Genomic DNA, 25,716 nt, shown 5'->3' with positions numbered 1-25,716 from the left:
GTCTGAAGGTAAAATGTCAAAGAGGATGCTGGATGGCTGGGTGGGATCCTTGATAATACCAAGGGTCCTGCGTATACAGCGCTCCTAATAAAGGTCCCCGATGGATGGCAGGGAGATCCTTATGATCCTTTTGGCTGTACTCACAGTCTTTTGTGGGGACTTCCAGTCCGATGTTCTTCTGCTCCCATACCAGATGGTGATGCAGCTTGTCAGGACACACTTAGCAGTGCTCCTATAATATTCAGTTGAGATGGGGGGAGTCTCGCTTACCTCAATCTCTTTAGGAAGTGGGGGTGCTGTTGTGCCTTCTTGTTCAGGAAGGTGATGTTGAGAAATCAGGTGAGGTTATCCGTGATGTGAACTCCTAGAAACTCAGTGCACGTTACTCTCTCTTTACGGAGCAGCCATGTATGCGCAGAGAAGGATGGTGCATCTCCACCTCCCTAAAGTCCACAATCATTCCTTGGTCTTCTCCATGTTCAGACTTGGGTTGTTGTTCTCAAAGGGACTGACACATGCTTGGACTAACGTGGCATTAAACTGGGCAACAGAGAGCAGGTCATTGTTGAATGTGGGTGGATGCAGGAATCAGTTCTAAGATAGTCAGTTTTCTAGTTAGTCCCACAATTTTGTCCCACATGTATCTTATGATGTTTTCCTTACTTGAACAGATGATTGTTAATGAAGATTACATTCCATAATTATTCTTTCACCGTTCTTAGCCTCACAATTTCTTGATTCATTCTCTTTCTTTCTTTTTAAATCTTTTTATTGAGTAAGTATACAAAAAAGGTAAGCCATATAAACATTAATACGATGTTAAAGTATAATAAAATTCCAAAAGATAACAATACCAAAAAGAAAATACTACAAACAATGTAATTTAAGCATAAGAAACCAAAATAACATAATAGTATACTAGATTTTATATATATCAATGGAAAAAAAGAAAAAAAAACCCCAAAAAAAAAACCCACCGTGCAACTAACTAAAAGCAAAGCAAAGCAATGGGCTAACTTGAAACCAAACAGAGTTAAACTTAAAATCACGTCCTCAATCCCGACCTCCATTAAAACAGTGAAAAAAAAACAAAAAGGGTAAATATTACATTAAATGAAAATATCGAATAAAAGGTCCCCAAATCTGTTCAAATTTAAATGAAGAATCATGAAGGTTACTTCTAATTTTCTCCAGATTCAAACATAAAATCGTCTGAGAAAACCAAAAAAAGGTAGTTGGAGCATTAAGCTCTTTCCAATGTTGTAAAATACATCTTTTCGCCATTAAAGTAAGAAATGCAATCATTCTACGGGCTGAAGGGGAAAGATTACTAGAAATTTTAGGTAGTCCAAAGATAGCAGTAATAGGGTGAGGAGAGATATCTATATTTAATACCTTAGAAATAATATTGAAAATATCTCTCCAAAAAGTTTCCAAAGTAGGGCAAGACCAAAACATATGAGTTAAAGAGGCTATCTGCCCCGAACATCTATCACAGAAAGGATTAATATGCGAGTAAAAACGCGCTAACTTATCTTTGGACATATGTGCTCTATGCACCACTTTAAATTGAATTAGGGAATGTTTAGCACAAATAGAGGAAGTATTAACTAATTGTAAAATCTGCCCCCAATCATCCACAGAAATGGTAAGCCCCAATTCCTGTTCCCAATCTACCCTAATCTTATCAAATGGAGCTTTCCTGAGTTTCATAATAATATTATAAATCATAGCCAAGATTCATTCTCCAATTGTTACCATTCGGGAAGACAACTATTTATCCTAACATCTGTTATTAAGATTAATGACTTCTGATCTGAATCCACAGATCATGTGCTAAGACAGCATTAGATTTGCATTTAGAATCCCATGATCAAATGGTCCAATGCTATCCTATCTGGTATTACACAGAAATAATGAATACTATAAGACAACATTCCGTATTTATTGCTATTTTCAAAAAAAAACTTACAAAAAGTTATCGTTCATTTGTTGTGGAAGCCAAATAATGAACACACAGCTTGAAGGATCGCAAGTTTTAACAGTATTCTTGACTTAAGAGCTTAGGAGGAATTATGGCACCTAACAGCGACTCCTTTGCTGGCTTCTTCAGAAGCAGCTCCATTTCTACCTTTAATATCTTTATTTTTTTCCTTTCAGGGTTCTTTTGAAGACCCTGACCTGGAGTTACACGCAAGCTTTGATTCTTTGCGGGAATGGGACCGACTCTCGGGGTTCCACTACTGGCCATTATTCAACATGCCAAGGGTTTGGCCTGAGAACCTCAATTGTGTTTGGAAACCTAAGATCTCGGGGCTCTGGGGACAGGCGGATCGAGGGTTGGTGTCACAGCCGGAGACTTGTGTCATCGGGGAGGCCGGAAATCTTTTGCCCGAGGTCTTTGCAATCTTCAGGCACAGAGCTTGGAAAAAGCAACAAAATGGACTTTTAAGATCGTAAGCCAGCGGGTTGTTGTTCTGTCACCCACCGCTGTGAAAATGGAGGACACCTCCCTCTACCTTGCCAGTGGGTTGTCGAATTCAGATGAAATGCAAAACTTCTGAGGCTACTGCATGGTCTGTGTCTTTGCTATCGCTTACCACACGTTTGGGCTTGGTGACTGTACCGATGCATATTTAACTTTGCTGGTGGGGGTGGAGGGGGAATCACTGCTCATTGCCAATTACGTGCTGGTGGGGGGAGCCGGGGAGGGGGGGAACATTGGGGTTCTCACATTTAACTGTCATTCATTCTTTGGGGCACTTCTCTATTTTCGTGGATGTTTTGCGAAGAAAAGCATTTCAGGATGTATATTGTATACATTTCTCTGACATTAAACTTGACCTTTGAACCTTTGGACAGACCGATATTCCATCTATACCTCGTGTCAATTGATAAAAGCCCAAAAATTTTCTCAGCTCTTTGTACGCAGATGTATTCCTGTACTGTGTGGAAATTATTTGTAACCCTAAAGTCTTTATGAATTTATAACTTTTGTAAAATGTAATATGACAAAATGGAACCAATGTGATCCCAGAGTGCTTTGCTGGTTTGTTGAAATATTTGGATGAAGAAGGGCGTGTATTTCATAGCAGGGAGTATGTTCTATGGCAGGGCGTGTTTTGACAACAGAGGAAAACAGGACATTGGGGGGAGAAGACTCAAAAGACAAATCAACTAATTAAAGACAAATATGGCTCATTTAAGACAGATGCAAGGAAGGAATGCAATTAAGGATGAGTTACTGGATATAATGATCTGTTTTGAGCTACAAGGGTTAAAGCTACCTAACAATGACTTAATGTATGGAGGTAGACTTTGCCTTGCAAGTAATAAATGAGCATATTATTGATAGATACTTTATTGATCCCAAAGGAAATTACAGTATCATTGAGTTTGTTGTAGTTTATTACTATTTGTTTGAAGACCTAACTGAATGGTACATGACAACTGTTCAATATCTAATTACATTATTACCCAACATGGATGTATAGTACTACAGCCACCAAGTGATCTGAACTAGATGTTATATTTGTGTCCTACAAGAGACAATCCTAAAATTATAGCAAGACTTTACCCACGTAACTGGTAAGGGTACTTGTGTTCTAACAACTCATTCTATATTTATGACAGAGGAAGGGAAATGCATTTTGCCCTATCAGCTAAAGAGGAACTGTGATAGTAAAACCTTAAAAAGAAGTGCTTGAAAGCTCTTCAGTTGAAGACATGCAAAATTTATCTTGCCATGCCTAATCGTGACAAACCATTAGCCTTTCCTAAAATACCTACAATACTCAAATGCCATGGAGGTCTCCATGTGACCACAGAATAGTTATCAGGCAAGGCAGCCTACAAAGCTATTTAGAGGGCAGTGATGCATAAAGCTATTTAGGGCTCTATGAAGTGCATTAGCAATCAGCCACTGCTTGACACAACTGTTGTATGAAAATGATAAATAACTACTTTTAGTTTTACTTACATTATTTCGTATTTCAATTGCGCTTTTAAGGCTCCCTTAATGTCACAGGGACAATTTAATTTTCAAACAACTGTTTTGCATAGTCACTATTGCTTATATGAAAGAAAACAGTACAAACTCCATTGGAGAGTCACGTTAGGCATGGCTACCAATGCCTGCTTAAAAACAGTGGATCTGAACGACTATGTGACCATGGAGGAGAAAAGGAACAGGCTGAGAAGTTAGAGTGATCCCAGTGACCAATGCTGATACAGTAGCCACGGTAGCATCAGGGGGCTTGTGGAATCACAGACATTGGGCCTTTGAGGCTGCGGGTAATGAGGACAAAGTAAGGTTAGGGAATTCGGTAGCAGGTTCCTCCAGATTCAGTTAGATTTTTCTTTGGACAGGATCCGTGGATGTCAGCCTAATCATGCTGACGGGCTTGCCTTACAGTCAGTCAAGCAAGGAAGGGTTGGTGGGGAATTGTGTACATGTCTGAGTAAGGAGACAAACTGCCCTCTATGAGCCTATGAAGCTGGCAGAGGCTTGGAGGAAAATATTAACCCTAAACGTAGAGAGTCAGGAGTTTGAGCAAAAGTGTGTGTGTGTGTGTGTGTGTGTGTGTGTGTGTGTGTGTGTGTGTGTGTGTGTGTATATATATATGTGTATATATAGATATACACACACAATATATATATATATATCCCAATATATATATATATCCCAATGTACTCAGAATTGTGGAAGGAGTAAAATTACTCCAAACTCTATGGAGGTTATAGTTAACAATAACTTGTGTACAATTTTAATAACAGGGTGACCAAGGTCTTCGAATCTGCTCTGCCATTAATGAAGATCATATCCAAAGTTCTCCCTCAGTACGATTTTTCTACATCATGTTCCAGGAGATCTATCGATATCTTTTTTGAATTAACTTAGAACAAGCCTCTTCAGCCCTCTTTTTTTTAAAACTGAATTCTTGGTCCCCTGGGTGTAATTGGGAGGGGCGATTGCACGGGTGCAAGTGGGTGGGGGCAGTTGCATGGGTGCAAATGGGTAGTGCAGGCTTTTTGGACTGGAACGGTCTGTTAATGCATATTATCCCGGAATAAATGAATAAAATGAAATAAGGTGGTGAAAAACTTCCTTGCTCTTGTACTCAAATTGTCTAATACAGAAATTAACACACGATTTGCCTCCCTGTTGCTTGTGCTAACGTGGAATTTTAAGAAATTGACAAGACTCTAAAGATCTTTAAACGTCAATCCAGTCCCTTGCAAGCCATCAACAAGATGAAAACACTAGCAGTAAAGTAATTATGCATGCATAACGGTGAAAGGGTAAACAAAATCTATGAGAGACCAATTAGGAAGTAATTGATGAGAGATAGCAAGTAGAAATTAATCTAAACATCATTAAAAACAAAACAGTGAGAGTCCTAGGAGTTTGTTAAGAAGTTTTCGTACAGGATTTTGGTTTGTGCATAATTATGCGAGTTTGAGTACAGGCTTGCAGGAAACCAAATAGTTTGTTCAGGATACCTGACACAATTAAACCACACAGAGTGTAGAAAAATCCAAATGCTTCAAGAACATTATAATAAAAATTCAAGGCGGTGGTCTGTTATGAGATTCACAACAATGGCATAAAATTTCTGTAAAATAGCACACAGGAAAGTACAGAGGGATAGAACAGCAAGGATTCCAAATCTGAACTTTTGCTAGTTTCATATTCGGTTCCATCTCAAGAAGAGTCAAGGGAAAAGAGTCAATGAAGCCACAAGCTCTGGTATTTAGTCAAATAAACTTGCCTGTGCTTACACTTCATAATTAGTGAATTATAAATGTATCTTTTTATGAATATAATTTGCTTTAAAAAGTCAAAGTGAATAAAACTGGATCTCTTTACTCACGCAAGATGAATGAAAGGTTAGCTACAGGAGACAGATATATGGGTGACTGCCAGGAGAGGGAAGGGATAACATTGGATAATAGTGGGAAGAGCACCCTTGTGGCTGTCCCCCCTCAATGACAAGTACTCCATTTTGAGTACTGTTGGGAGGGCACCTACCTGGGGGAAGCAACAGTGGCCATTCCACTGGCACTGAGCCTGGCCCTGTGGCTTAGAAGGATAGGGAACTGAAGAGGCTGGCAGCAGTTATAGGATACTCTATAGTTAGGGGGACAGATAGGCAATTTTGTGGACGCGAATCCACAGAACACTGATAATAGTTTGCCTCCCAAGTGCCAGGGTCCAAGATATTCTGCAAATGTCAATCCACTCTTTAAGAAGGGAGGAAGGCAAAAGAAAGGAAATTATAGACCAGTTAGCCTAACCTCAGTGGCTGGGAAAGTGTTGGAGTCTATTATTAAGGATGAGGTTTCAGGATACTTGGAGACTAATGATAAAATATGTCAAAGTCAGCGTGGTTTCTGCAAAGGAAAATCTTGCCTGACAAACATGTTAGAATTCTTTGAGGGAGTAACATACAGGGAGGCTAAAGAGAGGGAGTGGATGTCATTTACTTGGATTTTCAGAAGGCATTTGATACAATGCCACACATGAGGCTGCTTAACACGATAAAATCCTGTGGCATTACAGGAAAGATACTGGCATGGATAAAGGAATGGTTGACAGGCAGGGGGCAGTGAGTGTGGTTGGCTGCCAGTGACTAGTGGTATTCCTCAGTTGTCAGTATTGGGACCACTACTTTTCACATTAATGAAATTGATGACTTTGCAGCAAAGCTGGAGATGATACGAAGACAGGTGGAGGGTTAGGTAATCCTGAGGAAGCAATGTGATTGCAGCAGGACTTAGACAAATTAGAAGAATGGGCAAAAAAAGTGGCAGATGGAATACAATGTTGGGAAATGTATGGTAATGCATTGGTAAAAGGAACGATAGTGTGGACTATTATCTAAATGAGGAAAAGGTTCAAACATCAGAGGCGCAAAGGGACTTAGGAGTCATCGTGCAAGACTTCCAGAAGGTTAAGTTACAGGTTGAGTTTGTGGTAAAGGCAGCAAATGCAATATTGGCACTTATTTCAAGAGGAATAGAATATAACAGGAGATAATGCTGAGGCTTTATAAGACACTAGTCAGGCCGCACTTGGAGTATTGTCAACAGCATTGGGCCCCATATCTCAGAAAAGATGCATTGTTATTGGAGAGAGTCCAGAGGAGGGTCACGAGGCTGATTCTAGGAACGAAGAGGTTAACATATGAGGAGCGTTTGGCAGCTTTGGGCCTGTACTCACTGGAATTTAGAAGAATATAGAGGGATCTCATCGAACCGAATGTTGAAAGGATTAGATAGGGTGGAAGTGGAGAGGATGTTTCCTGTGGTGGGGGTATCCAGAACTAGAGGGTATAGCCTAAAAATAGAGGGTGACCTTTTAGAACAGAGGTAAAATCCTCCTGGAAGGGGGGAGAAGATGGCGGCGCGACGGCAGCGCACGTGGCCACTTCGGTGATGGTGTCTGTTATCTGTCAAGTAGGGGACCGTGCACAATTCTGATTTAATGGAGACAGACGTGAGAGCACAGCAGAACATCTGGAAAACTTCTCAAATGCCCTCTTCACTGCTGCTGCTACTGTGTGGTAACCGGAATCTCCGGAGCTGAAGGCCCCGAAATCCTCGGCTTTGCGTGTTTCAGTGGCCGGGGAGAGGTCGAAGGCACTCGGCAGAGGATGGCACTCGGGAGGCTGTATCGGAGGGGCTGGTCAGAGGCTCGAAGTTTTCGGACAGATGGACTCAGTGTCGGCAGGGGTCGGCTGCTTCCAAGGTATCGGCAAGTTGACGGTGCCTGGAGGTTTATGGCAGGGAGTTTCTCCCTTTTGCTGCCTGCTATCAGGGACTCGGGAGTCGATTGACTCGGGGACTTTGAGACTTTATTTTACCGTGCCCGTGGTCTGTTCTTTATCAAATTATGGTATTACTTTGCACTGCTGTAAGTGTATGTTATAATTATTTGGTTCTGTCAGTGTTATTCTTTGGTCTGTCCTGTTTTCTGTGATACCACTCCGGAGAAACATTGTATCATTTCTTAATGCATGTATGCATTTCTAAATGACAATAAAAGAGGACTGAGTGTTCTCATAATCTAAAAAAAAGTTGATTTTTTTTTTAGCCAGAGAGTAGTGAATCTGTGGAATGCTCTGCCATAGCGGTGGAGGCCAAGTGTAAGAGTACTGTATATTTAAGGCAAAAGTTGATAGTTTCCTGATTAGTCAGGGCATCAAAGGATATGGTGAGAAGGCAGGTGTATGGGGATCAGCCATGATGAAATGACACATCAGACTCAATGGGATGAATGGCCTAATTCTGCTCCTATATCTTAGGGATTTGCTTTCATAATCAGCACTTGTTTGGAAGCAGTCTGGGGAGTGGGGGAGAGAGACACTATCATTACTCACAGTTTGTAAATCATATTGTATTTCTCAGTTTTGTCCTAAGGTTTTCCTTTGGAGATATATAACATCTTTAATGATACCATATTAATTTTATGCATTTCTCAGGCAGGACAGGAAAAACAGATAAAAGGCAACAGAAATGAGCACAGATGTCAAGTAATGGATGGACTGACCAAATACAATTTCTGAACACTTGTCTAAAAATAGATCTATTTGTAAGATAAAGAGGAAAAGAGCAACAGTCATCTCAAATACCTTATATTTAGCAAAGCGGATTTGGTACTTAAAATTATGAAAATAAAAAACGACATTTTCTAATATAGTAATTTCACTTCAAATACTCATTCATTTGATTCAGAAAATATAATATGGTTTAAAATACACATCTGATGTCAAACAGATATGCCCATATTTCTCAAGGTGTACATGACCAAGGGGGTAACATCCTTCAGATGGTACTGAAGTGAGCTGAATTGAATATGCCTGGATTCTTTCAATGACTTTGTGGGTTGGTATGTTATAGTCTGTGTTTTTGCTTTTTTTTGCCATTTGTGTGATTTTTTTTACGTGTGTGGGGGGGGCGTGGTTTTCTTTGTTTTGAGGCAGTTTAAGGGAAGACAGGGATCGACAGGGTTGTGTACATAGTTTGATCATGAATGTACTTTGAATCTTTGATCTTGAGAACTCACACCCAGCAACGCGGTGTGTATAACTCTTGTTTAATCAAGCTGAGCTGGTTTATGAAACGTTATTGTGTCAGAAGATCGTGGTTTTTTTTCCCACATGTTGCATCGACATTTCCTTCAGTCAACAGACTAACTGCTTCTTTGACTATTGCTGTTAGTGAGGTGTTTATCACTGCACACAAAACAAGTCAGTGTTTTACCCTAAAAACATTCTGGGAAAAAAAGCAACTAATGGTACTTTCATAAAGATCACAGTAATGTTCACGTTTATTAGGAATCTTTCCGATTTCAAGCTCCAAATAAAATTGGTATTTGGTACAGCTTTAAAAGATTTCTCAGCTATCAAGAATACTACAAAACAGATCTGCAACATAAATAAATGAGAATTATTGTAAAGGTGAAAATCTGACACAAGTGAGCTCATCAAAAATGGGTGTCATCATCACTGCTAATTGCTGGTGCCAAGCAGCTCCAATTACAAGAAAAGCCTTTAAACGCAGGTCCCTCCCAAGACTTTGAAGTTTAAACTGTACCTTTATAAGATGTTTATTGATCCATTTTGTGAACGTCTTTTTCTGCACTCTGTCACGCTCATCTGTTTTTAAAAAAAAGAATTAAAAAATTATTTTTCAACAAACTATTTTTAAACCTCACCAATTAAAATATCAAAAAGTTTGTTTTCTTTGTGGTATATATGTCATAATAATCGTGAGATCTGTATAGTCTAAGCAATGAAGCTTGCCATCGTTATCAATAATATCTGATGATTAATCAAGGTTTACAATGTAAAGACTCCATCTCTAGCATGTCTTCATTCAAGGGTCTCTCACTAATATTATATTCAGATGTAACCCTGGTCTCTGAATAATAAATAAATTTTCAAAGCAACATACACAAAACGTTGGAGGAACTCAGCAGGCCAGGCAGCATCTATGGAAAAGAGTAAACAGTCAATTTTTCAGGCACAGACCCTTCTTCAGGAGTGAGAAGGAAAGAGGAAGATTGCCCCCCACCTTTTTATTCTGGCAATCTTCCTCTTTCTTCTTGGCCCTGAAGAAGGGTCTCAGCCCGAAACATTGACCGTCTGTTCACTTCTATAGATGCTGCCTGACCTGCTGAGTTCCTCAGCATTTTGTGTGTGTTGCTCTGGATTTCCAGCATCTGTAGACTTTCTTGTGCTTGAAATAAATTTCCTGACTGTTTTTACTTCACTCATAAGTCACTTAAATAGCTATTAACTCAAAAAGCTATTAACTCAAAATGTTGGCTTCCAAATCAATGAATGACAATCTGAAATAATAGAAAGAGAAGATTTGTAGTACCCAAACACGAGGAAATCTGCAGATGCTGGTCGTGGGCAGAAACGTCGACTGTACCTCTTCCTATAGATGCTGCCTGGCCTGCTGCGTTCACCAGCAAGATTTGTAATATGTGTTTTATGTACTGACGTAAAGCTGTGTACCCCATTTTACCAGATAACCTCTAACAAAAAGGAAAATATTGTGAACTGGGTATAAAAACAATAAATACTGGAACTGCTCAGGTCCAGCAGAACCTGTGACAATTGTTACATTTCTGATCAATTCATCTGATTGACTGCAAAAAGACCAGCAACCTCAATCACCTTAAACCGTTTTGCCTTTTTCTCATAATTTTCTGATGGTACATGAAAATGAGAGTCTTTCAATTCCGCACATAAAAGCTCAAGAATAACGTTCAACAACTGGACCGAAGAACATCACATTTAGCAAATCAAAGGTCAATCAGTTTCCCTGCATTTAATTCTCGTACATTTGGCAGGGTCGCTGTGTTAATGTACAACTTCCCAAATTCTTTCTCTTTTTTTTTAAAACACATTTTTACTTCACCGGTACTTCCTAAGTTCCTCTCACAAGTCAATCATTCATGCAGAGTATTTCACTAATGAAAACTTGTTAGTGGGCTTGGAGGTTTGGATTTTTGCAAACTTTGATAAAATTGGAATAACAATAAATTCAAGATACAAAATAAGCTTGCAAGGACATTGAATTGCAGAAATGCACAAGTGTTAACCTGTGACCACGCCTTTATCACTTTCCTCACGAGGGTATCTCTTCCCAGATAAAAGTACTCCATCTATAGCTACCAGCACATACTGTCTACAATTCTCAGTGAAGCAGTCAACATAGTTAAAGATCAGAACTGGAGGGCACCGGAGACCAGCTTTGCCTCCATGGACTTTGCCTACATTTCTCATTGTCATGGTAAAGGAGAACACCTAATCAATGATCCCACCCAACACAGACATTCTCCCCTCTTCCATTGGGCAGAAGATGCAAAATCCTTAAAGCACATAACACCAAGGTCCAGGACAGCTTCTATCCAGTTGTTATGACTACTAAACTTATCCCCTCGTATGATAAGATGCACTCTTGACCTCACAATCAACCTCATTATGGTTTTGCACCTTATTGTCTGCTTGCACTACACCAACTACTTTATCCAGCATTCTGTTACTGTTTTATCTTGCACTAATGTACTATTTTAATGAAATGATCTGTATGGCATGCAAGAGAGTTTTTTTTTTCACACTGTACAGTACATTTGACAATAATAAGCCAATTTAAATACCTTTTAATGCCCAAACTGGCAACCAGATTGTTAGAATCAGGAGAAATTTTCACCATTTGAGGATACATACTGATTAACAAAAATCAGAAGCATGCTCAGTATCTGAAAAATCAATTAACCTAAATTTCAAATGATCATCGGCAGCCCTTTCTTCCCTCCAGCCGTCACTATTGCTACTTCCACTCTTCTCTCCTCCTCGCCTGGATCCACCTATCACTTGCTAGCTCATGCTCCACCCCTTCCCATTGCCCATTTTTACTCACAGTCACCCCCTCTATCTCTCAGTCAACCAAAACATCAACCGTCCATTTCCTTCCACAGAGGCTGCCCGACCCACTGAGCCCCTGCAACACTGTTTTAAATTCCAAATAATTATCACTCCCCATTAGAAAAAGCTCCTACCTTTTTTTGTAAATGCACAGATCATCATGCTCGTGGGCAAAAGTGCAAACGCTTTATTTATACAAAGGCGCTGTAAACCTCAGAAGTAGATTGCAGATTATTTTCTTCAAAAAACACTTTTAAAGTCAGATCATTTACATCATAGCAAAATAGATTCAGTCCTATTTTTCCAGTAGAATTTGACATTTTATCCATTGCATTACACTAGAAATCCATGATGATATTTTTAAAAAAATATCATTGGTCATTTATAAGTAGGCAAGGTAACATTTTGCTTTGCACATCTGCTTCAAAAATGTCAACACTCCCACAAGGGAGACCACAGATCTGAATATTGGGATCATCCAGGCTTTAAGTCCTTTATACCATGGGCACCCTGCGCAGGCTCTGGGACGAAGTACTGGGCACAATTGTGTTTTATTATGCTCGTTATCTTGTGCCATGAACAACGGAGGATGGAAGTACCACAAACAGAATGAAGAGATGTCCATAATTTCAGGTCCCATTGATCATCGCCACGGTGAGTACCAATTAGAATCAGATTCAGGTTTAACATCACTGACATATGTTGGGAAATTTGTTGTTCTGCAGCAGCAGTAATATGCAATACATTAAAAAGCTATAAATTACAATAAATATATAGAATAAATTGAATATGCATTGCAAAGGTGAGAAAAAAGTGAGGTAGTGTACATGGGTTCATTGTACATTCAGAAACCTGATAACAGAGTGGAAGAAGCTGTTTCGGAACATTGAGTGTCTTCATGCTCCCGTACCTCCTCTCTGATGGTAGCAATAAGAAGAGGGCATGCCCTGGGTGATGGGGGCCCTTAGTGATAGATGTCTCCTTTTTGAGGCATCTCAACTCGTCCTCGATGCTAGAGCCAAGTGGCCCATGGTAGAGGTGGCTGAGTTTGGAAATCTCTGCAGCTTTTTCCAATCCTGTGCAGTGACCCCTCCATACCTAATGGTGATGTAACCAGCTGGAATGGTCTCTACGGTACATCTGTAGAAATTAGCTGGCGTACTTGGTGACATACCAACACTCCTCCAGCTCCTAATGAAATACAGCCACTGACAAGCCTTCTTTGCAATTGCATCAATATATAGCACTGGGCCCAAAATAGATCTTCAGAGACGTTGACACCCAGGAACTCACTCACCCTTTCCACTGCCGATTCCTCCATGAGGACTAGTGTGTGTTCTCTTGACTTCCCTTCTACAAATCTACAATCAATTCCTCGATCGCACTGATGCTGAGTGCAAGGTTGTTGTTGCGATAGCACTCATCCAGCTGATCTAGCTCACTCCTATACGCATCCTCACAATCATCTGAGATTCCACCAACAAAGCTGTGTCACCGGCAAATTTACGGAAGGTGTTTGTGCTGCACCTAGCCACACAGTCATAGGAGAATGGGCCAAGGCTGGCCTGGTGCACCAAAGAAAATTTAGGCCAAGCAACAGAAACTTGGCATGTGCAAGAAACAAGGGAAGAGAAGAGCTTCCTGATTCTGGCAAAACGTGAACAACATTCAAAGATACTCTCACTCAACAGAAGCTATAATTACATAGAACAGTCCCACACAGGAACAGGCCCTTTGACCTATCAAATCTGTTTAGCAAGTCACCAGTCTAACTAATCCCATCTGCTGGCAAATGATCCATATTCCCTCTATTCCTTGCCTATTTATGGGTGCATCGAAATGCCTCTTAAACATTGCTTTTGCATCTGTTTCCAGCACTTCTTCTGGCAGAGAGTTCCAGGCACCTACCATTCAGCATGCAAAATAAAACGTGTTGCAAATCTCCTTTAAACTTTCCCTCTCTCTCTTCAAACCTACACTCTCTGGTAGTTGATTTCCACTCTGGGAAAAAAAACTGTCCGGCATCTTTTTGCCTCTCATAATTTTGTATACTTCCATCAGGTTACTCCTCAGCCTCTGGTGCGCTGCAGAAAACAATCCAAGCTTGTCCCACTTCTCCTTATAGTCTACATATTCCAGTTCAAGCAACATCATGGTGAACCCCTTCTGCACCTTCTCCAAAGCTGGCTCATGGCTTCCATGGGGCATCACGGCAGCCTAGCAGTTAGCACAACGCTTTAGTCTCTTAGAGTCATAGAAAAGTACAGCACAGAAACAGGCCCCTTGGCCTATCTAGTCCGTGCTGAGAGACATTTAAGCTGCCTACTCCCATAACCCTCCATACCCCTACCACCCATGTACCTATCCAAACACTGAAATCGAGCTCTCATGTACCACTTGTGCTGGCAGCTTATTCCACACCCTCACAAACCTCTGAGTGCAGAGGTTTCCCGTCATGTTCCCCTTAAAATGTTCACCTTTGTCTTTTAAAACAGTACAGGTGACCTGGCTCCAATTCCCAATGCTACCTGTAAGGAGTTTGTATGTTCTCCCCATGACTGTGTGGGTTTCCCGTGATTAGGCTAATATTAAAGCTGAGGGATTGCTGGATGACATGGCTTGAAGGGCTGGAAGGGCAATTCCACATTGTGTACCAACAACTAAATAAATGATGTGGCCGCTAGAACTACACACAATTCTCCAAAAGTGACCTGGAGCATTACTTGTCAATTTTTATACTCAATGTCCAAAATGATGAAGGCAAACATGCTACAGAACCTTTTTACCACCCGATCCACTGTTGCTGTATTTTTCAGATAGGAGCTGAAGGAGTTAGTCACTCCAAGATCCCTCTGCACATCAATGTCCTAACAGTTCTGACATCCATTTACACTATACTTTCCACCTAGATTTTACCCCCCAAAATGCATCACTTTATGCTTGCCCAAATTAAGCTCGATGTACGATTCCCTCACCTAAATTTCCGACCCTTGGAAAAGGTTCCTCACTAGTCATGACTGCATCAGTTTGGTGACATGCACTAATCAGACCTGCTACCTTTTCATCCACATCATTTTATATAAAGGTCACAGCACTGATCCTTGTGGAATACCACTGGTCACAGAATCCAGCCAGAAAAGCATCTGTCCACCACTACTCTATGCACGACCAGAGCAATTTTGTATCCAACTTACTAACTCAGTGTGAATCCCATGTGACTTAATCTTCTTGACCAGTCTGACATGAGGGGGCTGTGTCAAATGTTATACTAATCATCCAAAATGCCTTACTCTATGCAATCATCTTTTGTAACCTCCTCAAAATTCAAATTTATGAGACAGGACCTTCCCCCACAATGACTATCCATAATAACTCCATGCTTTTGGGGCAGCTTCTTCCCCTCTGCCATCCGATTCTTAAATGGACATTGACCCCATGAGCACCACCTCACTTTAAAAAATAATTTCTGTTTTTGCAGTATTTTTAATTTAACTATTTAATATACATACCTACTTACTGCAATTGGTTTACTTATTTATTTTTTCTTATTATTATGTATTGCATTGTACCACTGCCACTGAGTTAATAAATTTCACAAAACATGCCAATGATATTAAATTTGATTCTGATTTTGTTTTGCAACTGAGAGTAGATCCTGTCCGTAAGAATCTTTTCCAATAATTTCCCTACTACTGATAGAAAACGCACTGGCCTATAACTTCCTGGATTATGTCCATTATCCTTATAAGAATTGTGCCTTTTGAAATAACTTGCTAATATACTCTGTAGTTTCCACCAACCTGATTTCAAAAGTGATAAGCACTTGATGTCATCTCAGAATGAGTCGCATTCAGGACACTTGAAGGTTTGGAGGACAGCCCTCACTTTGCTCAACCTGACCAGGTAAACCTTCCCACTGTCAACCCAATCCTCTGATACTGGCTCCAGTGAGACTGCGGCCCACCAACCCAACAGTTCAAATTTCAAGGCGTTGGGTGGAAATTCACTCCATGATCTCAGTAATCTCTATGAGCAGAGTGCCAAGTGGAGCAAATGCAATTAAATACATTCAAACAAGATGAAGATAATCTTGCTTAACTCATTAATAAGTACAGACAGCACCTTTGAAACAGTGGCTAAGCAATGCCCAAAGAGAGAAATGAAGCTCAAGTTTCAGAGGAACGACCTGGTAAAAATTGAAATGCAATTGTTTCTCTCTGTGGCTGCTGCTGAATGTCCACCACTTGCAGTTTGTCACTTTTTCGTTATATATCAGGCAGTAGTTGGGGGAGAGTGGTGGAGGGAGCGTGGAAGATGGAGAATGATTTCCACAGAGAGCAATGCTTTTAGAACTAGAATCAGAGTTCCGGCACGAGTTTCACTGCACTAGCTCTGTATTGCAAAGAGCAAGCTTATTTTGATTAAGTTGAACTATAAATATTGAACCATTCTCATTCATGCCACAATTTTAAATAATGATCAAACCACAAAGAGCTTTACGCAAATATTTGCCAATCATTTTCATGTCCACTGAATGCTGACATTAAAAAAATTAAACTCACATGCTGGGTCAAATACTATTTGGCCAAGGTTAATTCACCAGAATTTTGCTCACTTGCTTCATCAAGATGACGCCACCCTGTAGGTGAGGGAGCAACACCTTATATTCCATCTGGGTACCCTCCAACCCAAAGACATGAATATCGATTTCTCCTTCCATTAAAAAAGTTTCCCTCCCCCTCCCCTTTTCCTCTATTTCCTACTCTGGCCTCTTACCTATTCACACCTGCCTATCACTTCCCCCTGGGTCCCCTCCTCCTATCAGAATCCTTCCTCCCCAGCCCTTTACCTTTCCTGCTTACCTTTCTTCACCTATCACCTTTCAGCTAGCCTCCCTCCACTCCTCCCCAACTCTCCCCACCCACCTTCTTATTCTGGTGTCTTCCCCTTCCTACTCTGTCCCAAAGAAGGGTCTCGGCTCGAAACGTTGACTGTTTATTCATTTCCGTACATGCTGCCTGGCCTGCTGAATTCCTCCAGCATTTTGAGTGTTTTGCTATCCTGATCTCACTTCAACATCTGTAGTTATTGCAAGATAAAACTGGCAGAAATAACTAGATTTTACATTGTCTCACAGTAATACATAACTCACATATTATGGCCTGCATATGCTTTTTGTTCTGGACATATATACAAAGTACCTCTGAGATGCTGTCTGCCACCACATCATTGCTTGCAACTCACCCAATAAAATTTCTCCAAATTAATTTTAACATTTAAGAGAATGGCTTAATTATGTTGTTCTGTGTTATAAAACAAAATTAACATTTCCAGGCAACGCAAGTGCCTTCTAAGCAGTTTTACAAAATTGGGTTTTAATCTGACTAGGAATTTGGCCATGTTGGCTAAGAGGAGCTAGTCTGGGTTACCAGCCAGCATGATCAAGATTTGACAATGGGCACTGAACCTGAACTTTCAACTGTTTCTCATTTACCAGAGATGCTGCCTGACTTGGAGTGTTTCCAGCAATGTTTGCGTTTTTATTCCAGATTTTCAGGATCTGCAGTTTCTTTTGATTTTCATTCAACTTCCTTTCTTGTACCTCCAACCTTCTACCTTCATGTTTAATAAACCTTGTGAATTGTTTAATAAGCAGCAGTTTTAAATATAGAAAATTAAAGTAACTTGATTAATGCCTCAAAACATTGCAGGCAGCAAAAAGAAATAAAATGCTTAAGATGTATTCTCCGAATTGGAACTTGCCCATAACATTGAGAAATGACAAGTTAACCACATTTCCAGTAAAACGTCTGGGAATGACTATATAAAAAATAAAATATAAAAATTGTGTCATCCACCTGAACGCAGTAAAAAAAAATTTCTCAGTACAGTCCTCGCTATGACAGATGTGTCTCATCACCCTGAAATACTTCTATAGTTGAAGCTTAATCACTTCAAAAACTGTGCAAAGTCTTTTTAGAAAGATCCTACACACCAACATGGAAATAATAAAATGTCTTAGCAACAAACACAAATAAATGCTGAGGACTGTTTAATTCTCACCAGAGGCAGCATCTACAGAGAGGAATAAATAGTTGAGGTTTCGGACCAAAGATCCTTCAAAGTCAGAATCAGGTTTAATATCACCGGCGTATGTCGTGAAGTTTGTTACATTGTGGCAGCAGTACAATGCAATACATGATAGATATTGAAAAAAGAAATAACAGTAAATATATGTCTATTAATAGCTAAATTAAAATAAGTAGTGTAAAATCAGAAATTTTAAGAAGTAGTGAGGTATTGTTCATGTTCATTTAGAAATTGGATGGTAGAGGGGAAGAAGCTGTTCTTGAACTGAGAGTGCAGAGGAGATTTACAAGGATGTTGCCTGGATTGGAGAGCATGCCTTATGAGAATAGGTTGAGCGAACTTGGCCTTTTCTCCTTGGAGCGATGGAGGATGAGAGGTGACCTGATAGAGGTATATAAGGTGATGAGGGGCATTGATCGTGTGGAGAGCCAGAGGCTTTTCCCCCAGGGTTGAAATGGCTAACACGAGGGGGCATAGTTTTAAGGTGCTTGGAAGTAGGCACAAGAAGGATGCCAGAATTAAGTTGTTGTTGTTGGGTGTTTTTTTTTTACAAACACACGGTAGTGAGTGAATGGAATGCACTGCCAGCGACGGTGGTAGAGGCGGATACAAAATGGTCTTTTAAGAGACTCTTCAATAGGTACATGGAGCTTAGAAAAATAGAGGGCTATGCAGTAGGGAAATTCTAGGCAATTTCTAGAGTAGGTTACACAGTCGGCACAACATTGAGGGCAGAAGGGCCTGTTATGTGATGTAGATTTCTGTGTTCTATAAACCACTGAGTGTGTACCTTCAGGCTTCTGCATCTCCTTCCCAATGGTAACAATGAGAAGAGGGCTTAGTGTTGTCATTTGAGGGACAAATATGGCCAGTACCTTTACGAACACCTTAATCAGTTCCGGGGCGGTTAAGCATCTGAACAATGCCACTGACCATAGTGTTATCCTGAACTTTATGCCGCGATGCTAAAATGGAGGTTGGGGCCACAGCCTTCCAACACAGAGGTGGGAGGATCATTAACAAACTGTGGCTGGCAGGTTGAATCAAATGCAACATACACTGACCAGGGCAGACTGTTGGATAATCTGCCGCAACATGAGTCTACACAAAAAGGCGAGAGTATTACAGAGCCGCAGCAAGAGTCAGATCTTTTAAACAGAATATTAACTTAATTGTTCAGCCGGACATACTTCCATCAAAATAACCTCCTGACAGCTATGCCATCAATCCCTCAGAGAATCCTGTATGGCTCAGTGAGGTCATCTCTTACTTTTCTTTATCTCCAGTGAGAAGGGCTTCCTAAATAACCACATCCAAATGTATTTCAGTGTGGGGACTGTGGGAGAAAGAGTGGCAGCTTAGAGTGGAGTATGGAGTACGAGGGCGTTAACACTGACCCTCTACAAAATGCCATCACTGCAAAGATAACTGTTCTCACGTGCAGCGATTCAAGATTATTATGGTAACTTACAATGATTACTCTATCAATTAAAACAGCCAGCTCTGTCACTGAACTATCACTATAACTGCAGAAGAGATAGAAGGAAAACGTTGTACTGACCCATGCAACACATCAAGGAAACCAAGCTTGCATTTAGCTCTCTGTCATTACTGAAGAGACCCCACATGTTCGCAGCACGTAATGCCGACATGCTTTGCCTTTCTGCAGCAAACTTATAACTTCAGAGCGGTATGTAACTGTTATGATGTAATTAGCCAAGCATGCTTCAAGTCGTCGTAAACCCGCTTTCTGAAAAGTCCAACGTGAATTTGTTCGTTTCCTCTTCTGCTCAAGCCGCCAAACTTAGAAGCCTATATTAAGGCTGACTGTCCCCGATGCCTGCGGGAAACATTCGAACTTCAAATCCAAAATAGTAGAGGCAAAATGTTCTGTGGATTTGCAGAGGCAATTTGAAATTATAGCAGCAGAGGTGAAGGGAAGATCTGTTCCCTAGTAAGGAGTACACACTGCCACTTGCATCAGTACGGTTAGTGCAATGTGTTACAAATTCCAGACAGGCTTCTTCCAGTTGCCCAGGGTGCCAAAAAGATTAGTCATATCAAGAGAGTGGTCTTCATTTTTCTCTAATAATTAATTTTCCAGTGACCCACAATATTGAGCTGAATCAGACATACAGGAATGTGCACAAGCTGAAACCATTTCCCTTTTTTTTCCTTGCTTCGCCTTGATAGCATGGGCGAACAGTTCAGAGCTATAAATATCTTCCACAGCTCTGGTATTTAGGCAGCAAGCCTTTAATCCAGTATGGTAATAATTTCCTAACTTCTCTGCTGTGTTCACCTGCGAATGCTGCAGTATCTGTGCTGCATTGCTTCCAGTGCACTGCTCAGCTCAGCCTCCTCAAAACATGGCAGTCAGACGTCATTTCCTCAAAGCTCATAATGATTCACAGAATTACTGAAGCAAGGAACCTAACTGAATTGATTCAAACACAACAGGAATCGGATAGTGTTAACTAAAAACATGCAGTTAGAAACCAATTTTTTTCCCTCTATTTTAAAATAATCTATTACTTTCTTTGAAAGGAATTAAGGTTGTAAGGTATCACACAAGTTTCATAATGCTGTCAGTTTTACAGCCAAACAAAATTCACCTGAAAAAGTCCCTTTCTCTTACAAATTTGCACACCTTCCACCACCGAAGGAGAACGTGACTGGCACAATTTTTAAAAGGCCACACAGTCTATCCGAATGTTTAAAAGAAATGCTGCACTGTACACACAGAATGCTTCACACCCCTTGGCTGAAGAGAAATCTGAGGAAGTCCAGCAATATTTTTTCCACAGGCTCTTTTTATATTGGGGTCAATCTCATGCATGCAGTTAAAATGCAATTTTTTTTTAAGAACTAGTGGAACAATTCTAACTTAAGAGAGAAACATTATGAGACTCAAACATACTAGTGGAATCCTTCAGAATTCTAGTCTTCCCTGAGCTGCCCTTTCCTGGGGTAATTATTTCCCGTTTTCTAGTTCAGATCCTCCATTAATGGCATCGGCGGAGCAGTGATGGAATAAGTGGGCGAGGTACACCAAGGCCTAGACTAACATTCTGGATGAGCAAATTCAAACATTATTACCATGGCAGCCAGAGGATTTAAATTCGATTCATAATGAAGAATGAAACTAAAAACAAAATCTAACCTTACTAATACAGATTGAGTATGCCTTATCCAAAATGCTTGGGGGCCCGAAGCATTTTGGATTTTTTTTTCCAGATTTTGAAATACATCATGAGATAGCTTGGGTTCGTCGTCATTTCCGACTTTGAATTTATGTGCTACCGGTAAGCGTTCATTGTCTTACACTTGTTCATCATACATATGTACTTAACAGTAAAAATTATTACAAACCATTAATGTAATGAAAATATAATGTGTGCAGGGTATCAAAAGCAGCACAGCAGTATCAGGAGAGTACCTGAATCAGCTGTTCAACAACAATAAACAGCGGCTGGCCTTCAATCTCCACCTACGATGCCGTGTTTTGTTAAAAGGTTACAGTACACTATTTGTACATGACTTTTTTTGAGGTTTTATTTAAGGTATTAAAACAATCAGCACTGTAGACTTGCTCGGGTGCTAGATATTTTTAAAAAATTTACTGCCATGCCTTTTCTTAAACTTCTGCAATCAGCTTGCTGAATATTAACAACCATGTTCAATTTTCAGTTCATGATAGATCTTTACTTGTTTCATGATCAGTGTACTGTTAAGTGACATATGTTCACTCTGATGCCGACTATACACGATCGTCATCTTCATTTTTTGCTTTATGCAGAGTTTTTCTATTTTTCATTAACTTCTGTTCATTACATATATGAGATTCCTTCTCAGGAATGTCTGTACTGCACAGAGACCTTTGCATTGTCTGAGAACCTTCCTCGTGTCTTGTTGAATTTTTCATTTTTGATGTCATGTCAGCACTCAAAAAATAATAATAAAAATCGGATTTCGGGAGTTTTCAGATTTTGGAATTTCAGATGAGGGGTACCCAACCAGTATTAGTCTTAAAACTGCCAATTTATCATTTTAAAAGAACTCAACTGTTCACGAATCTCCCTGTTAATGATGGGAAGGTAGGGCAAGTGAAATGCTGCCTGACCTGCTGAGTATTTGCACAACTTTGTCATTTCATATTTCCATCTTCTGCAGATTTTCTTTCACTTCCGGCCACACCTGCAGAAATGTGGTTAACTTCCAACTACTCTCTCAAACTGGTAAGCAACCTACACAGCTGCATCATAACCACAGTGTCAAAATAGAATTCAATAACTAAATAGTTTTTTTTGACCAAAACACCAAATACAGACACGAAATCTCTACCAACCCAATCTGCTTTACAAAGTCATCCTCACAAGATTTAGTCTGGTAATGTCAATGAAAGTAGGATTAGCCTTGCATTCAAATGATACTTGATATTGTGAAGGATACCTCCATCACAATCCCTGGATATGTCCTCTCCCATCAGCAGGACAAACCAGCCAGAGAGGACACTTACTAGTATACATTTGATGTGGTGCTGACGATTCTCGGGGTACACCGCAAGTCCTCGTGAATTTGCAAGGCAAAAGTGGGTGAGAAAGCCTAAACATCAGTAGCACCTTTCTTCAGCTGATGTTGAGCAATAATTAGACAGCACCGAAAGCAGCAAGAGCACAGAATTACTTTAGGGAGGAGACTTCAATGTCTCAAAGCACCTTGGTAGCACCATCTTTGACCACATCCTGGATCTGCAGAAGGTAACAACACAAACCAAAGTAAGGGATAACATCGTTCAGCATCGGAAATCTACCGTGCTGAACCTATACTCAGTGGCCACGTTATTAGTTACCTCCTGTACCTTAAAGAGGCCTCTGAGTGTATGGACGTGATCTCCTGCTGCTGTAGCCCATCCACTTCAAGTTTCGACATTTTTTGCATTCAGAGATGTTCTTCTATACACCACTGTTGTAAGGCATAGTTATTTGAGTTAGTGTTGCCCTCCTGTCAGCCTGAACCAGTCTGGCCATTCTCTCTTATTAACAAGGCATTTTCACCCACAGAACTGCTGCTCACTGGATGATTTTTTCCTCTTTTTTTCCCCCTCGCATTATTCTCTAAACTCTAGAGACTGTTGTGTGTGATCCACAGGAGATCAGCAGTTTCTGAGATACTCAAACCATCTCATCTGGCACCAACAATCACTCCACAATTAAAATCACTTGGACCACATTCCCAATTCTAATGCTCGATCTGAACAACTGAACCTCTTGACCATGTCGGCATGCTTTTATGCATTGAGTTGCTACCACATGATGGGCTGACTAGATATTTGCATTAACGGGGTGTCCAGATGTACCTAATAAAGTGAGCACTGAGTGTATTTGACCTTACTTGTGACTCCAGCAATCACCTACGACAGATTACCTGTCTGACTGCACAGGGAGAAGTGACCAGCACAATGCCCTCGTGGAGACAAAGCTCCATCCTCACTGTTTCACACTGTGCCAGGCACTACATCAATACAGATCTGGTAACTCAATCAAAACTGGGCACTAGGGACTATCAGAAATGTGCACCACATTAATCTATAACCATATGGCCTGGGTACACCTCACTCTATTCTTAAAACCACAATAGATGATTAACTTTGGCTCACTGAGGGGTGCAGAAGTATGGCAGGTAGGTGCCAAACAGAAGTTGCAATACAACATGTTTTATGCTAAACTGCACAACAGTGTCAAGTAGATTCAGGTAAATGATTCTACACCAATGGCTCAGATCAACGTTCTACAGTCCTGCCATATCAAGCCATGTCATGAATGGTTCTGGACACTTAAACATCCAACAGAGAAGACTCCAAGAGCATTCCTACGCTCAATAATGGGGGGGGGGTAGGTAATGCTAAAGATAAATGAAGCATGAGTAACCATGAGTAACACACACAAAATGCTAGAGGAACTCAGCAGGTCAGGCAGCGTCTATGGAAATGAAAAAGGTCAAGGACCTTAAACAGGAACTTCATTCATGACCACGATCAGCCACAAGTGCTGAGTGGATCAAGCGGATTTTCTCCCAAGGTCCTCACAGTCACAGGAGCAAGGCTTCAGCCAATTCAATTCAGTCCACACAATATCAAGGAACAGCCAGACTGCTGGAATCAAAGGCTACAGAGCCAGGCAAGGTTCTGATGGTTTGAACTTCTCCAGGCAAGCTGGTCCAACATTGTAGCTACAACACTGACATCTACTCAAAGTGGAAAATTACCCAAGTAATCCGCTCTTCATGGTGCTAGGAATTTCTTTGGAAATGCCTCTCCTGGCTGGTAGTCAGAAGGCCAGTGCTTTAACTTGCTTTTAAAGATTAGCTTTATTGTCATGTGTATGCTGAAACGTCAAAACAGACAGTGAAAAGTGACGTCTGTATCAAATCAAATTAGCGAGGATTGTGCTGAGCAGCCCGCAAGTGTTGTCACGCTTCCAGCACCAACATAGCATGCCCATAACTTACTAATGCCAACGCATACGTCTTAGAAATGTGGGAGGAGAGTGGAACGTCAGGCGGAAACCCAGGTGGTAACAGGGAAAATATACAAGCTCCATGGCAGAATCAAACCCCACCTGACAAATGCTAACTGCTATGCTACCGTGTCACCCGTACTGCCGTTCCTATTGCTGGTACCCTTCCATTTCACCACATAGCTTCTTTGGCCCCCACAATGTTCAGTGGAATTCTACAAACCACATTGTGCTCGATCGCTTTGCTCCTAATTATTTTCATCTAATACCATCTTCTCATCCTCTTCCATATTATTTCATTTGTTCCTTCTTTATGACATTTTTAGTTGCCTTCTGTTGGTTTTTAAAAGCTTCCCAATCCCCTAATTGCCCACTAATTTTTGCTCTATTATATGCCCTCTCTTTGGCTTTTGTGTTGGCTCTGACTTCTTTTGTCAGCCACGGTTGCATCATCCTGCCTTTAAAATACTACTCCTTTGGGATGCATCTATCCTGGGCCTTCCGAATTGCTCCCAGAAATTCCTGCTGTTGCTGCTCTACCGTCATCCCTGCTAGTGTTCTCTTCTAATCAATTTTGGCCAGTTCCTTCCTCATGCCTTGGTAATTCCTTTTACTCCACTTTAATACTGATAGATCTGACTTTAGCTTCTCCTTCTCAAATTGCAGGGTGAACTCAACCATATTACGAACATGTTCTCCTAAGGGTTCCTTTACCTTAAACTCTAAACAATTCCAGTTCGTTGCACAACACCCAATCCAAAATAGCTAATCCACCAAGTGGGTTCTACCAAGAGCTGCTCTAAAAAGCCATCCCATCAGCAATCTACAGATTCCCCCCTTGGGATCCAGCACCAACTCGATTTTCCTAATCTACCTGTATACTGAATTCCCCCATGACTATTGTAACATTGCCCTTTTGATATGCATTTTCTATCTCTTGTTGTAATTTGTAAACCACATCTTTGCTACTGTTCAGAGGTCCCATCAAGATCTTTTAACCCTTGCAGTTTCTTAGCTCAACCCACAACGATTGTACACCTTCCGATCCCATGTCACTTCTTTCTAATGATATGATTTTTTTTTAAACCAGAGCCACCCCACCCCTTCTGCCTACCTGCCAGTCTTTTCAATACAGTACAATGTGTATCCTTGTAAGCTCCCAGCTA

General features: G+C 40.6%; 1 protein-coding gene across 12 annotated transcripts in view; it reads right to left on the bottom strand.

Annotated features, from left to right (window-relative positions):
• The window catches only part of macf1a (microtubule actin crosslinking factor 1a), a 599,766-nt gene that overhangs the window by 365,741 nt on the left and 208,309 nt on the right, over positions 1 to 25,716 (bottom strand). For 11 of the 12 annotated variants that reach the window (XM_063033725.1, XM_063033724.1, XM_063033713.1 and 8 more), the window contains exon 2: positions 9,598 to 9,659. In XM_063033725.1, coding sequence (XP_062889795.1) covers positions 9,598 to 9,659 — 62 coding nt within the window. Of the gene's footprint in view, positions 1 to 9,597; positions 9,660 to 19,593; positions 20,372 to 25,716 lie in introns of those variants that run through there. The other variant, XM_063033716.1, reaches the window with a different exon arrangement.

This window comes from Mobula hypostoma, chromosome 26 (genome assembly GCF_963921235.1).
Source record: "Mobula hypostoma chromosome 26, sMobHyp1.1, whole genome shotgun sequence".
In the NCBI taxonomy this organism is placed as follows: Eukaryota; Metazoa; Chordata; class Chondrichthyes; order Myliobatiformes; family Myliobatidae; genus Mobula; species Mobula hypostoma.
Note: the sequence above shows the minus strand (reverse complement) of the source record. Positions and strands in the feature narration are given on the sequence as shown.